Here is a 15,764-nt window from a genome sequence, read left to right on the forward strand (position 1 = left end):
CCCTCCCTCCCTGCCTGCCTTCCTTTCTTTCTCTCCTTTTTTTACATTATTAGATTTGGGTTGCTTTTCTTTGCATTTTACAATTTTATTTTAAAAAAATTTTTATATAAATTTATTTATTTACTTTATTTATTTATTTTTTGGCTGCGTTGGGTCTTCGTTGCTGCACGTGGGCTTTCTCTAGTTGCGGCGAGCAGGGGCTACTCTTCGTTGTGGTGCGCAGGCTTCTCATTGCGGTGGCTTCTCTTGTTGCAGAGCACAGGTTCTAGGCGTGAGGGCTGCAGTAGTTGTGGCACATGGGCTTAGTTGCTTCGCGGCTTGTGGGATCTTCCTGCACCAGGGCTCAAACCCATGTCCCCTGCATTGGCAGGCAGATTCTTAACCGCTGCGCCACCAGGAAAGTCCCTATAATTTTATTTTTTAATCAGCTTTATATTGAGATATAATTCACCCATTTAAAGTTTATAATTCAGTGGTTTTTATTATATTCACAGAGTTGTGCAAATATCACCACAATCAATTCTAGAATATTTTCATCACCAAGGAGAAACCTCATGTCCATTAGCAGTCACTCTCTGTATCTACATCCACCACCACCCAAAACTCCCTTACCTCCAGCCCTAGGCACCATGAATTCACTTTCTGATTTTATAGATTTGCCTCTTCTGGACATTTCATGCGTGGAGTCATACGATATATTGTCTCTTTTATCTTGCTTTTACTTAGTGTAATGTTTTCAAGGTTCATGCATGTTATAGCATGTAGCAGTACTTCATTTTTTTTTCATTTCTGAATAATATTCCACTGACTGAATATACCATGTTTATTTATCTACTCATCAGTTGATGGTCATTTGGGTTGTTTCTACTTTTTGGCTATTATTAATGGTGCTCCTATGAACAATCATGTACACGTTTTTTGTGTGGACGTATGTTTTCATTGTCTCATGTCTTTTTTGTTTTGTTTTGTTCCTCTGTTCTTCCTTTATTGCCTTCTTTTGGTTTAAATAAATATATTTTTTAGCATACCATTCTAGTTTTCCTGTTTTTTAAACATATTTTAATTACATTCTTAGTAGTTGCTCTAGGGATTACAATTTAGTCAAATTATTGAAAGACAAACGCACAATGACCTATACAATATATAGTTAATTTGCTTTAGGTAATCCTCTGAAGAACACCTATTCTGCCATAATGCTGGAAGCGCAAGTCCTCCAATGTGTCATCTAACCAGTAATGCTGGCTAATATGAAAGCTATTTTTTTTTTTAAACATCTTTATTGAAGTATAATTGCTTTACAATGGTGTGTTACTTTCTGCTTTATAACAAAGTGAATCAGTTATACATATACATATGTTCCCATATCTCTTCCCTCTTGCATCTCCCTCCCTCCCACCCTCCCTATCCCACCCCTCTAGGTGGTCCCAAAGCACCGAGCTGATCTCCCTGTGCTATGCGGCTGCTTCCCACTAGCTATCTATTTTACATTTGGTAGTGTATATATGTCCATGACACTCTCTCACCCTGTCACATCTCACCCCTCCCCCTCCCCATATCCTCAAGTCCATTCTCTAGTAGGTCTGTGTCTTTAGAAAGCTATTAATATTTGAATATTTTTCATTTAATAAGCCATCTGATAATACTCTTATTAGTTCTTGTTGTTTTTCGGTTACTTCTCTGGGTTTTGTAGTTAAGCAGGTAAACTTTTTCTTCCTTTCCAACATTTACGGTTCTTATTACAACGAGCCTTTGGTATCTGAGGGGGGAAGGGGGAGGGGGTTGGGGGGTTAGGGGGTTGGTTCCAGGACCTGCCAGAGATATCAAAATTCGAGGATGCTTAAGTCCCAAAGTCCACCCTCCGTATCCGCGGTTCTGCATCATGAATTCAACCAACCACTTATCTGTAGTACCGTAATATTTATTGAAAAAAAAAGGTCCATGTGTAAGTGGACCTGTGCAGTTCAAACTCACATTGTTCAAGGCTAACTGTACTTTTTTTGTTTCATGCGCTCTCTAGACCATATAGAACAATGTTGAATAATAAAGGTGATAGTGATCAGTCTTGTCTTGGTTCTGACTTTTGTAAGATTGCCTAAAGTGAAGGATTATCAACTCTACACGCTAGCATCCATCTTATGCCCAGGGCAAACACAGCTAATCCTTAGCACTTTTTCCTGCTAAGCCATGACCCTATTTCAGAAACCTCACAGTAACATTCCCATAAGTGACTACAGTTTATTGGATTTAGTACCACGCATAAGATCCGTTTGCCAATCCTGGCTCTGGCCTTTCTCTTTGGTGTAGTTTGATACTGGTTGTTCATTTCAAGTGTTCTTTATCATGTTTATATTCCTGGTTTAGTAAAAATCCTTTAAAAAATAACAAATGGATATTTAATTTTATGAAAGATTTCCTCAACATCTGTCAGGGTGATCAAATGGCTTTTATTTCCTTTGGTTTATTCATGTTAATTACATTGACAGAGTTTCTATTTTAATCACTGTTGCAGTCCTGAAATAAATCCTACTAGTTTTAATGAATGTTATTCCTTTACAATATTGCTAGATTTGTTTAGCTTATATTATGCACCAGACACCTGTGCTTGATGCTAGGGCTACAACTGTGAACAAGATAGACAAGGTATCTGCCCTTATTGAGCTGTCAACTCAGGGGTGACAAAGAGCAGAACATTTGCCAGCATTCCCCTCATTCTGAACCTCTGGCAGAAATCACTAAAGATATGCTGTCTTGCAGAGCCTTGGGAGGTCTCAGAAAGTGGGCTGTGATCATTTAGTGGTAACTATTACTGGATTCAAGGAAAGAAGACTATGATGGCAAGCATCTTGCTACGTGCTATTCCTGGCTTGATGTTTCATTTAGATTTTTCATCTATTGTAAGACTCGTATGAGGTTTGTTAGATCTTGAATTTGTTAGGTCTTGAATTAAATTCATACTAATTTTGTAAATTAAGTGTAGTGTGGGTCTTCTGGTAGGTGGCAACTATTTGACCGCTTTTTCAATTTCTTCTACGGTTGTTATTTTATTTTCAGATATTCTGTATCACTTGGGTTGATTTTGATTTATATTTTCCTACACAATTTTAATCTCAGTGAGATTTTCTGGTTTAGTTATATAGAGTTTCAGCTAGTATTCTTTTATAATTAAACAAATTCCTGTGTGTCTGTGGTTTTAGCCACTTCCTCATGGCATTAGGGGGTTTGTGTAGTGTTTTTTCTTTTGGCTACCTGTGCCAGTAGTTTGCTTATTTTGATGTCTTTTTTTAGAAAACAGTTCTTATAGTAATAATTTCAACTGTTCTATTTTCTGATTTATTGGTTTCTATTGTCAGCTTCATAAATTTTTCCTGTTTTCCTTAGCTTATGCGCTTCCTCTTTTTCTAGATTCTTGAGTTGACTGCTTAGTTATTAGCTAGTTCAGTTAGTTGGTTTTAGACCTGTTTACCAGGCTAGTTTGTGTGCAGCCTGTTCTACTGAAGCTATCATGGTCAGCACCACATGACCTTCTGCCCTCTCTGGCACAGCCAGTTGGTAAGTGTAGCCTATTCATCTGCTGTGAGGCCAGGCTTGAGAGAGATGAGCGTGGTATAAATATTAGTGCTCATCCTATCTGCTTCTCCTTCCTTCCTGGGCACATGGAAGCTTCTCTGAGCTGCAAAATAATGGTAAATTGGTAAATCCATGTAAAGGTCATATTTTTATTGCAATTTATCTATAGGTTGATTTTTTTTTTCAAATAAAAAAGTTTTAAAAAAGTATACCAGGGCACTAATTTCCAGAATAACCTGGATAGGGCCAGGCATAAATATTTTATAAAATCACTGTAGGTAATTCTGAAGCACATTCCTGCTTAAGAATCAGTTGTAGAGATGTTGGGGAAGAGGAGTTCGTTTGCTGATGAGCCACATACACACCGGAGTTATGATGTGGCAGACAAATCCATCTGGGAAGGGGAGAGAATGGGGAGGGGGCAGAAGAGAGGAGACGTGAGGAGAGGGAGAGGGAAAGAAGGGAGAGAAGGAGGGAGGGAGGGAGGGAGAAGAAGAGAATGAGAGCATAAGAAAGAGAGAGAGATTGAGCAGATGTGCAGAGGGCAGCACATGGCCTCAAGGAGAAAAGAGCGAAAATAACTGCCTTAGCTACTGTTAGCTTTCAAGTTCTCAGTTCCAGTTTCCATGAGGCCTGGCTATAAAGCAAGCTATACAGTCCTTTCCTTGGACACTGATGAAATCTAATTCATCCTTAAGATAACCTCTCTTCCTCTGTACTTGCTATACTTGGGCCAGCAGAAGTAGACAGTTGTTTCTTGTAACAAAAAGAGCTCCTACTGGAACACTTGTTTAATGATAATTTTGACAGTTTATTAGGTACCAATAACTATTCTGTGTTACATATACCATTTAAATTAATCCTTACAGTATTACCATTCTCATTTCATAGATGAGGGAAAAAGAGATACAGAGAGGTTTACTAATTTACCTAGGATTGTACAGTTGGTTAAGTGATGGATCTAGGATTAAGCCTATGTCCTTAGTCGCGATGCCAGTATACACTTGAGGCTAAAAATTGCCCAACATTTAGACAATTTTTAAATGCCCTCTTAACTTGGGGCAAAGAAAAGAAGTGTGATTATACACCATCATTTAGAAATAAATGAGAATTCAATCAAAGCTGAATTTAGAGGCAATTGGGGTTTTTTGTTTGCTCGGTTAACCTAATTTTTGTTTTTTATTTACAGGTTTGTTGTGTTTGTGTGAGAAAATGTGGCTTATTTGTGTTTGTTGGGATTTTTGAGATTTTTCTTTGTGGCCTATTATAAAGTCAGTTGTTTTTGTTTAAATCTACATTGTGGTGTTTGTACTGATTTTCTCTGTAGCTCTCACTCCTCTTTAAAATTGTAAAATCACTGAGGTCAGGAATTATATCTTATTCATCTATTCATCTCTGTAGTGACCAGAAGGTAATTACTTAGCTGAGATGGTTAATGAAAGTTAGTGGAGGGACTTGCCTGGTGGCGCAGTGGTTAAGAATCCACCTGGCAATGCAGGGGACACGGGTTCGAGCCCTGGTCTGGGAAGATCCCACATGCCGCGGAGCAACTAAGCCCGTGCGCCACAACTACTGAGCCTATGCTCTAGAGCCCGTGCTCCGCAACAAGAGAAGCCACCACGATGAGAAGCCTGCGCACAGCAACAAAGAATAGCCCCCGCTCGCCGCAACTAGAGAAAGCCCGCGGCGCAGCAATGAAGACCCAATGAAGCCAAAAATAAATAAATAAATAAATATATTAAAAAAAAAAAAAAAAAAAAAAACTGGTGCTGTGGATTTGAAGAATGTTATACATGTAAAAAGGCCAGAAAGAGATTCTGCCATTTCCTTTGCTTTGATCCATCCTCTATGCTCAGAGCAGTGATATCCAGATAGTGGCCTATTTTCAGGAAAATTTATAAGTTGAATAAGGCTCATTTGGAGCTGCATCCTAGGAGGCACATGCACATTTTAAAGTATGAAACTTTAAAAATATAGTTGCGTTTAGAAATGACTCTAATTAGCAGATGCAAACTGGTATACATAGAATGGATAAACAAGGTCCTACTGTCTAGCACAGGGAACTATATTCAATATCCTGTGATAAACCATGATGGAAAAGAATATGAAAAAGAATGTATATATAACTGAGTCACTTTGCTGTACAGCAGTAATTAACACAACATTGTAAATCAACTATACTTCGATAAAAAAATGACTCTAAAAGCACATCAAAGATTCTGCTATTTTAAAAAAATCATATATGTATATATTTTATAATACATAAATATGAATATAAAATGTAAGATAAATATGTAATACATAAACATGTAAAATAATATGTATATATGTTTAAAGCCCATATAATATTTGCATTGGCAAATAGAGAAGGGAGTAGGAACTGGAAGGAATCTTAATAACAATCCAGTGCATCTCTTTCATTTTACAGATGTGGAAACTGAGGCTAAAGTCTAAGCAATTTGCCCAAGCCTGCTCTGTTAGGCAGGACTAGACTATGGCCAGTTTTTAAAGTTCCCTGTGTGTAGCTAATAAATCATCCTTATTCAGATTCTGTTCTTCTTTAATATTTTGACTTCTTTAGCACTAAAACCAGAAAGTATATTCAAGTCTTATCAATACCACTGTTTCTCATGATTTCTATTTGGATTCTCCCCAACCCCACCCCATTCCACCTTTTTGGATGTCAAATGCACAGATTTGGGTTATCATAATCCTTGGTTTATGATACACTTTCATCATTGGCCCATGGTTTAATTCATTCATTCATTCTAATGTGTAATAATAAGCATTTATGAAATCACCATCCCAAACGAAAACTGGGACCTTGACAATAGCGTACATCTAAACGTATGGTCTCCTCCCCCTCCACTGTCTCACTTCCATGTGAGGTAAGCATCTGAACTCATGTTCATCATTACCTTGCTTTCCTGTTTATGTAGTTTTATTGCATCTATATATTTTAATTTTAAAGGGTGTTCTGTTGTATGTAATCTTTTGGAGTTCATTCTTTTCACTTCTTGTTTCAATTTTGGTTGTCTCTTGATCTGAGGAATTTTTTCCAAAGGTCTCATGATTTTCTTTTAATTCATCCTCATAGAGGGGATTTATGCTTGCCCAGTATTGACTTACAATCAAGTGATTGATCTGGGATCTATGTGAAACTATTTTGGCTGATAAATATTCTGATTTTTAAAAATTGAGATTTAGTTAACACATATCATTATATCAGTTTCAGGTGTACGACATGATTCAATATTTGTATTTATTTATATGAAATTTTACAGCAATTCCTGGTCAGATCAAAGGCAGAGCACAAGGGAGTTGTAGACTGCCATTTTGGAGACCCAGCAGGCTGTGTGGAGTGAGCAGGGCACTGTCGTGGCTTTCCTAACTGGACCTTCATCTTGTAGATGGGTGTAATCTCAGCGAAACATTTCTCTCTGCTGCCACATCCAACACTGGCCGCTGGGTGTGGCAGCTGTCGTCAGGAACAAGTTGTGGGTAGGTTACCATGATGACTATCCCTCGGAAGGAGGCACCAAGGCAATGAGCATTCCTACAGGCCCCTCAGCTAGCTCTTCCACTCCTTTCCCAGGTTAGAATGTCCTTCCAATCTTCAGGGATTTAGAAATACTCTTTACACAGATGGAAACAATAATAGTAACAAGCCATTTCACCAATAACAGTGAGCTGTTTCTTCACAAACCATAAATCTAAGACTAATTATAATTTGTTTCCTAACTTATATTAACTCATACCCAGATTCTAGCTGCCATGGTCTTTTCTGCAGAATTTGTTCCAGTCCCTGCATCCTAATCTACATCCCAATTTGAAATTCTAACCTTTCCATTTCTCAACTTCACAGACTCTTTCCCCTGAACTCCCAGTCTTACTACTTTTTTCTTTTCTCCCATCCTACCAAATTCTAACTAAACACAATGAATTGCTATTTACTTATTAGCACTTAATGTAAGTTAGACACTGGGCCAGCTGCTCTTTTTTGCATAATCTCATCTACCGTATCCTACTCAGTGAGGTAGTAACATTAGTTTACCCATTTTATAGATGAGAAAACTGAGGGCTGATGAGATGAATTTGGCCAGGGTCCGTATCTCTAGTGACTAGGATTAGAACGAGTGTTTTTGTTTTGTTTTGTTTTACTTTTATATTATGATGTCTTTGGCTCTAAGTAAAAGAAAACTTAAAGTGGCCTTAACAATAATGAAATTATTTCATAAAAAGGTTGGTTAAGTCAGAGGCTCAACATTACCATCAAGGACCCAGGCCTTTCTATTCTGCCATCCACCCTGGGTGGATTCAGGCTTTGTCCCCAGGTTAGCTTAGCTTTCCACAGGTTTCATGATGCCTGCCAAGGTTCCAGCATCACATCCACAGAATTTCTAGAGGCAGGAAAAGACATCATTCCTTCTTGTCCATCTCTCTTTCTCTAATTTGTTGTGCATCTTTTTAAGAGCCAAGAAACTTTTCCCAGGACACTCCTTCACCCCAGCAGACTTGCCCTCATATTGTCCAGGTCGCCACAAGCCCATGCCTAACCAGTCACTGGCAAGGGGAATGGGACTACTATGATGGGCTTAGACTAATCAAGACTCATTCTTATGGCTGGCTCTAGCTTCCCTGAAGTTCCTGACTGCTTGGCAGAACGAAATTAAAGTTCTGTTAGGAAGAAGGGAGACGGGGGTAGGGAATAGGTATGAAGTGTGCAACCAACAGTGTCTGTTACAGAATCCAGAAGTCCAGGTTGTTAGCCTTGACGTACTCCTGCTATTCTGGGCTCTCCCCTCAGCTCCCACCCTCACTCTAGCATATTTCCTGGGAGCCAAGTCCTCTCTAACTCTAGCTCTAAATGACACATACCAAGGTTGCCCTTGGCAGAACACTGAGGAACATGAAATGTATTCTTTGGGGCCCTCTTGTGCAATTCCCAAGAAGTCAGTGACACATGCTTGGTTAGCCCAGGCACTGGCACAGTCGGGCGTGGGGAGGAGAGCAGAGGCTCTGCCTCCTGGAAAGGTGGACCAGCCTGGCCCTGAAGCAGCCCCAGAGTTCTAATCATGCTCCCCTCCCCCCATCTTTTTCCTGGTCTGTACTGCTCTTAGGATCTGAATTGTTTTCTTAACAAATTCTAATTTGCCCCCTCATTAAACCTCAACATTACCTTCATATCTCCTTCCCTTGAACTCCCACAGTGAGAAAACCTGTAACCCCTGAATTTACTAACCATTCATTGATCTCCCATTTGTGTTAGACGCTTAGAGACAATACTAAACAACAGGAAAGGAAATTAAGTTTTAGCAGCTGGGTGCCAGGTGCTGGGGTAAGTTCTTTCACACACACTATCTGACTTTATTTTTAACACCACCTTGGTAGGTTAGGCTATTTTAACCTTCATGCTAAGAGTTTAGGGATTTCAGGTTCAGAAGAAGCCACCTGCTCAGAGAAGGTAAGGTCGGCTCAAGGTCACAAGCTATTAGGAGCCCATGGCTGCCTGACTTCACGCCTGTGCCCTTTCCCCTACCCCACCATTCTGGCTTCAAGGTGTTTGTTACAAAGCACATTTGCATACATTAATCTGAGCCTCACAACAGTAGCACGGTGAATAGTAGCACCTGCATTTTATAAATGAGGATAGTAGGGTTCAGAGATAGTAAATGACTTGCCCATAGGCACGTGGAGCATAGGCACGCTGACTCCTGCTCCTCTGCACTTTCTGCCACTGTAGAGCGTGGCTGGCAGAGCAGGGCATATTTGCTGAATGGATGATGATCCGGATTATAGTAGTAATTCTTGTCCTTACATTACTGAAAATAAACAATGTCACTGCCTAGAGGTCTTTAGGTTCCTTTTCTCCCTATCACCTCCCCCCTGGGCTTTCCTAGGAACTCCGTCACCTTCAGCCAAGACTCACAGAGAGCGGAATCCACATCTCCTCAGGCAGGTGCTCAGAGAGGGGCTTAAGAAGGAAGGGCCCTCTCTCGAGACAGAGCTAAATGGGCCTGTCAGTGTTTGCTCCCCCACCTCCCACTTCAGGGCTTCCTTTGGTTCTGCAGTGGCGAGGCTGTACGCGGCCTTCTCCCTGCCCCCAGGTGGCAGGGCTGCCCTTGATCCGGAGTGGACGGACCAGTGAGCCTCTACTCCCCTGCGGCCAGGGCCCTGACAGCCATCACACTAGTGCCCCCACCCCTCTCTCCTCCCCGAGCCCCGCCTCCTGCCTCTGGCTCGGCCTCCCAGCCCTGGACACAGCACACACAGCCCAGGAGCTCGGCTCAAAGAGAAACGAAGGGAACTGCCTGGGTTCCAACGGCTATGGCTAGCACCTTCATACCAGGGCTGAACCCTCAGAACCCTCATTATGTCCCAGGGTAAGACTTCTACTCAGAGTAAAAGGGTGCAGAGTTGTGCCAGCTCGGCCTTGGGGGCCAAGTGGACATTCTGGTATGGGAGGCTTACGGCTGGGATGTCTATGATGTTGAATGGAAAAGGAAAAGCAAGGGAATAGTAGTAGCCGGGCCTGCTACGAAGCTTTGTGTTGTGCTCTCCATGGTAACAGGGTAACAGCAGAGGGGAAGGGTTGAAAACCCAGACAGAGAACTAAGAAACGCCTGCTCCAAATATATACACAGCTGAGTCCAGAAGAGATCAGAGGTCTCTGCTTCTGCCTCTGGGGATGGTGAGGCCGGGGGATTCTGGAGGTGAGTGGGTGAGACTTGTGCTACAGGTACACAGGACACTGCCCGCTACTTCGGTTCAGCATGGGCCAGACCTATGGGCAGATGACTGGGCAGCTACTTCGCGGCTCTCCTGGCCTAGCCTGGCCCCCTGCCCACCGCACACTTCTGCCTCCCATCCGGCCTCCAAGATCTCCCGAGGGTCCCAGGAAAAGCCTGCCTGTCAGGCGTGGACACGAAAGGCTCAGCTCCAGCATGATCCCTGGGTACACAGGTATGTACGCAGGTATGAAGAGGTACCCCCCATCCCAGAATGTGGGTCCCACACACTAACAAATCGTCCTTGCCCCCTGCCTACCTAGGTTTTGTACCCCAGGCACAGTTCATCTTTGCCAAGAACAGAAGCCAGGTCTGGGCGGAGGCTCTGAATGATTTCACTCAGTGGTATGGGGGACAGAGGAGTCAGGAGCTGCCACAGGAGGCCAAGGGAGAAAAAGACGTGGAGAAAGACCAAGAGCCAAAGCTGGAGGCAGAGCTGGAGACGGAAAAGGAGCCAGAGCTGGGGCAGGAGGCGGAACAAGTGAGACCGAGAAGGCTGATGGGGAGTACGAGGCGGGAGTGGGGAGCCTTACCTCTGTGTGGCCAGGTCTGGGGTGGTCATGTGTAGCATGGCTGTGGGACAGGGGATGTGGGCTAGACCGCCAGCCTCACCTCCCTGGGAGCCTGTGTTACAGCCCAGGGGCTGAACTTGATAGCCCTGTTTTTCTTCTATCAACTTCTCCTCAGAAGGCTTCCCCTTATTCCATGGATGACAGAGATCCTCACAAGTTCTTCATGTCAGGTGAGAGGAAGTGGGTAATGACCAAAGGCCTGGGGAGGTGCCCAGGAGGTACTGACTTAGTATCCCCCTCCCCTAGGCTTCACTGGTTATGTGCCCCGTGCTCGCTTCCTCTTCGGTTCCAGCTTTCCTGTTCTCAGCAACCAGGCACTGCAGGAATTTGGACAGATGAAGTCAGGGGGCAGATCCCAGAAGGATCCTAAACATCTCCCCTCACTTTCCAGGACCTACCCTCAGAACCTGGGCCTTTTACCTAAATATGGGGGCTATGTGCCAGGTGAGGACAGCCCCCAGAGGGAGGCTTTGGGGACTGGAATATTTGTGTGTGTGTGTGTGTGTGTGTGTGACAGAGATAGGTGGAGGTGGTTTAGGGGTTGGAACTAGTAGACATGGGGGACCGTGGGTCAGCTTTATCACTGGGCAGAAAAGGAAACTGACGTAGCTCCTAGTGGGTAGTTAGGACCAGATTTTGAAGGATAACTTGGAGGTTCTAGGCAACTGGCTGAGAAATAACTTTTCTATGCCTCTGGCTACAAATGACAGAATCTTTTGGCCACACAGGGTATAAGTTCCAGTTTGGCCGCACATATGGGCATCTCACCCATGATGCTCTGGGCCTCAGCACCATCCAGAAGCAGCTCCTGGCGTAGGTACCTAGAATTCAAGTTCTCTCTTTCCTTTTCATCCTATCCCAGCCATCCTTTTGCAAAGAAGAAAGATGGTCTGGAGGGTGGGAGAAGGCACAGAGAATGGTTTGGAGGCCGAGCACCTTTTTTATTAATAGGTGTAATAAATAAATAAATAAATACATAAACAGAGCCTGGGCTCCTCCTCCCTCCTCTGACCACCAGGCACTGGCCACAGCCTACTTACAGCTGGGGGCTTAGGGAACTGGCCCCAATACTGTCACCCATCCTTCTCACCACCTGGCCTAGGGAACCCCGCAAACAGGCCTTCTGGTCACCCCCCTCCACAGGGACATGCCTGTCTGTACCCATGGGAGGGCTGGCCAAGATGGGCTGGGGAAATTCTGGCAGCCCAGTGCTGCGTCCCTTCCCTCCTTTCCTGGGGGGAGATCTGGACGAGGTCACTGGGACAGTTAAGGGGGAGTAATCGATACTGAGCACAGGGATATGTGGCCCACAGCTCTCGGTCTACTCTCTGTAACCAAGCCAGAGGGCTTGGGAAGGGCTCTTAGGCTATGAGGCTAGGGGTTGTGAGGGTCCCTGAGGCCACCAGCATGCACAGGGCCTCAGTTTTGGCTGCTTCCAGGGGTTGGACTTGGAGTTGGGGTCAAAGTCACATAGGCCAGAGGCACCAGGCCAGTGTCAGGGCCACGGCTGCAGCGCAGCCAGTCTCCTCCGGCTGGCCCCAGCACCCGCAGGACGTCTCCCTTGTGGAAGCTCAGCTGTCCAGGGCCTGTGGCCAGATGGTGGCACAGTGCCTTCACCTCGCTGGGGAAACAACAAATGGAGGTCAGAGAAACCCCACCCAAAGCCAAACCCAGCCCCAAATCCTGCCTCTCAGGGCTCACCATGGGGTGCTGGAAGGCAGGGCTGGAGAGTGTGGCTCCTGCAGGCTCTCCTTGGGCTCTGGCTCCCGGCGGGCACCCACTGTTTGCGCCACTAGCTGGAACATGGACTTGTCCAGGCTGAGCCAGTCCGAGGGTAGCCTAGGGGATAGCGGCCGGGCTCTGGCTCTGTCTGTGCCCTGGCTTAGAGCAGGCCCCCCGCCCGTCTGTCTACACCAGGGGCTGTCTCTTACCTGTTTGTGGGCCGGGCCTCCCGCTGAGCCTTTCGGGACCCGAAGAGGTGTCCCCACTTGATGACCCCAGGTGAAGGCTCTAAGGCTCCTTCCTCATTTTCTGCTGGGGTGGCAGTGGACCCCTCCCTCTCCCGGCTGCGCCTCAGCTCAGCCAGTACAGAATCAGGGGGGCTCCCCATCCAGAAGGGCCAGCCCCTCTCCCGGCCAAGGGTCTCCTCAGGGGCAGGGCAGGCCTCAGCTCCCTCCACGACTCCCTCTCGGGGGGGTGGCCCCCCACCTCCTGTCCCTTTCTTTTTCTCACTGCTGCTGCCGCTGCTGCTATTGCTGCCACCCCGGGGGAACCTAGAACCCTCGGTGGAGCCATCGATGTAGACCTGGGAGCTCTGCATGAGCTGGTACCACCAGCCAGCCTGCCCACTTCGGGCCCACCTGCCACGCCCTGAGCTCCCAGCTGCCTCTGTCTCCTTCTCTTCTTCCTCATCTTCTCCACCTTCTGGGGCACCCACACCCTTCACCCGCTCCCCACGGGCCGCCCCGTCCATGTCTCCAGGGCCCTCCTGGCCCCGGGAGCGGGCCAGCTGCAGTGTCGAGTGGGCGGACAGCAGCAAGTCCTGGGACACCCGCAGCAGCTCCTTGTGCTGCCGCTGCCGCTGCCCGCTCTGCAGCAGCCGGTGCTGGAACAGCAGGTCGAGGCTGAAGGGCAGGAGGGCCAGGGGCTGCAGCAGCAGCAGCAGCTCCTCCAAGAGGCCGGGGCACACCGTATGCGCTGCGTTCAGGAAACCCCACGGCTGGTAGTGGGTCTGGATGATATCTAGGGGAGGAAGAGAGAGGGACTGAGCCACACAGAGAAGCAGGGCCCGGCCTGGGGTGGGCCTGTGAAAGGCAACCTGGGTGGAGCCACTGCGTACTGCTGCACAGGCTGTGTGCCGTGCCACTTAGATGCACTACAGTGTAAACGACGCCTTCTGAAGTTGTGCAGTGCAGAAGCTCCACAATCTTAAGTGGCAGCCTCGAGTTCAGAGGAGAGAGGTTCCTGGCCACCCTGACTCCCAGATTGCCTGAGTATCCTGCTGACTCCAAGGCTCTAACACAAGCAGAGGCTGGGAGAGGACTTGGGTAGAAGCCCAAGCCTTGAGGATGAAAGCTTGTGTGGTTCTCCTCCCCACCTCTAGCATCTGAAAGGACAGCTGTGCCTCCCTCTTTTGATCCTCCGAGGTCTGGCGTCTGTTGAGTTTGCAAGACAGATCAGGGTTCTGAGCATTACCTTCATGGTTATAGAGGTGATTAAACCAGAACTCCAGGGACCGGATGCTGTAGGGAGATAGGTGAAGAGAGTTGAGTCTTGTGTGGATATAGCCAGATGATAAGATACAAAGAAGACAGATATGGGGGGTCACACACAGGGCAGAGGTATAGGTGAACATCTCCCTGCTATGGCAGTGATGCTACCTGGTTAATAGGGAGGGGGTGAACATGTGATTCACAAGCCAATCCCTTCCTCTTAGAATGGAGTTGGCTTGCCCATGACCCAAGAAGTCAGGGCAGCTGCTGAGTGAGAGTACAGGATAGCTCAGGACCAAAGGGGATGACCTCGGCCCATACTTGAGAAAAGAAGGATACTATGATGTGGGTGCCAAGGTGAACTGGGTCAAGCAGGCTTTGGAAGCAGTGCTGGGACGGACAGGATCAGGGTTACAATATCCAAAGAAACTGAGAACCAGGTTAATTTCCAAATGAGCCAGATTGTGGATTTGTAAAAGCAGAAGACCATGTTGGTGATCAGTGCCAGAGACTGATGGGTCTGGTGGGAGACCAGTGACCTACTGAGAGAGGCTGTAGCTAGGTGGGGAGAAAGTGAGCCTGGGCCCTGGCCAAAGATCCTGCAGATCCACCCTTTCTGACCCAGTCTAGGGAGCTGGTTCTTCAGAGGTGCCAGAGCCCAGGGGAGGGGACCGGTGGTTTGTAGATTTCCACACACTCACTTGAGCAGGCCAAGGATGAAGGCGTTGAAGCGCATGGTATGACTGGTGAGCTCTGGGAATTGGCTGACTTTGTTGTACAGGCCGTGCAAGACCTTGGTGGACGGGCCTGGGAGGAAGCCAGAGTTGGAGGTCACGTGCCCAATCCTGGAACCCTAAAATTCAGCCTGGGGTCCCTATCTTGCCAGCCAGCACTTACCTAGCTGTGTGGAAGCCTCAACCACACTCCACGGGGTGTTCTTCCGTTGCCCGATGATGACATCTAGCACAAAGGCCTTGAGCCCGTCCTCCAACACCGCCCGGACCGCAGGGCACAAGTACTTCAGAACCAGGTGGCCTACATTGGGGCTCACAGAACTATTCCCCAGCTTTGCCTGTGGATGCAGTAGGGAAGTACAGGGAATCACCTGGAGCCTGACCTTGGTCCTCTCTGACTCCCTTAGTCCTTACTGTGCTTCTCTTGCCATCCCCATCTCTAAGTACCCAACTCTGAGTTCTAGAGGCAAGAGAGCAAGGGCAGCTGGTAGCAGAGAACAGGTGAGGGTCAGCAGGGAAGAGCTCAGCTCTCCACAGTTTCTTGCCTACCTTTACCCCAGGATCCCGGCTTGTGCCAAAATGGGCCACAATGAGGTCTACAGCCGTGTTAATAGCTTTCACCAGCCCTGCAAGTGAGAATTTGATGTGACAGGTCCCTAAGCAAGTCCCTGGGCAACTCAGCTGGGACTGAGCCCTCAGTGGGGAGAGGGAAGGGCTTACACACACACACACACTCACTCACTCTCTCTCTGTCCCTGCAAACACACCAGGCCGTGGCCTCTTCCTGTTTTTGCCCGGTTCTCAAGCCCCTCCTGTTTTCGCCTCCCTGCCCAGACCCACCTCAATGATTCCATTGTCAAGACACTCAACATCCTCACTTCCTTGCCCTCT

At 46.5% G+C, this 15,764-nt stretch overlaps 2 protein-coding genes across 6 annotated transcripts in view; one reads left to right on the plus strand and one right to left on the minus strand.

Moving 5' to 3' along the window:
* Positions 1-9,835: 9,835 nt before the first annotated feature.
* Positions 9,836-12,048, plus strand: CIMIP2B (ciliary microtubule inner protein 2B). Of its 3 annotated transcripts, none has more exons than XM_061200296.1 (6): positions 9,836-9,950; positions 10,307-10,530; positions 10,619-10,836; positions 11,043-11,097; positions 11,319-11,371; positions 11,656-12,048. In XM_061200296.1, exons 1-6 carry the CDS (start codon positions 9,895-9,897, stop codon positions 11,893-11,895), a joined length of 846 nt encoding a protein of 281 aa, XP_061056279.1. In that variant the 5' UTR covers positions 9,836-9,894; the 3' UTR covers positions 11,896-12,048. The 3 variants fall into 3 exon arrangements, with proteins under 3 accessions (XP_061056279.1, XP_061056280.1, XP_061056281.1); XM_061200297.1 differs by having other exon boundaries at positions 11,174-11,371; positions 11,656-11,807; XM_061200298.1 differs by having other exon boundaries at positions 9,862-9,950; positions 10,139-10,530.
* The window catches only part of RUSC2 (RUN and SH3 domain containing 2), a 59,809-nt gene continuing 55,878 nt past the window's right edge, over positions 11,834-15,764 (minus strand). For 2 of the 3 annotated variants that reach the window (XM_061200294.1, XM_061200293.1), the window contains exons 6-12: positions 15,423-15,499; positions 15,037-15,211; positions 14,841-14,946; positions 14,123-14,169; positions 12,859-13,669; positions 12,629-12,766; positions 11,834-12,548 (exon numbers count right to left, since the gene is read on the minus strand). In XM_061200294.1, coding sequence (XP_061056277.1) covers positions 12,347-12,548; positions 12,629-12,766; positions 12,859-13,669; positions 14,123-14,169; positions 14,841-14,946; positions 15,037-15,211; positions 15,423-15,499 — 1,556 coding nt within the window. In that variant the 3' untranslated portion in view covers positions 11,834-12,346. The other variant, XM_061200295.1, reaches the window with a different exon arrangement.

The sequence above is a fragment of the Eubalaena glacialis genome, chromosome 9, assembly GCF_028564815.1.
Source record: "Eubalaena glacialis isolate mEubGla1 chromosome 9, mEubGla1.1.hap2.+ XY, whole genome shotgun sequence".
NCBI classification, from domain to species: Eukaryota; Metazoa; Chordata; class Mammalia; order Artiodactyla; family Balaenidae; genus Eubalaena; species Eubalaena glacialis.

Bases quoted from the DNA above. Each gene is read 5' to 3' on its own strand.
- CIMIP2B (XM_061200296.1), top strand. From the start codon at position 9,895: ATGGCTAGCACCTTCATACCAGGGCTGAACCCTCAGAACCCTCATTAT. The intron at 9,951-10,306 runs GTAAGACTTCTA...CTTGTGCTACAG, and splicing joins AACCCTCATTATGTCCCAGG to GTACACAGGACACTGCCCGC. The intron at 10,837-11,042 runs GTGAGACCGAGA...ACTTCTCCTCAG, and splicing joins TGGGGCAGGAGGCGGAACAA to AAGGCTTCCCCTTATTCCAT.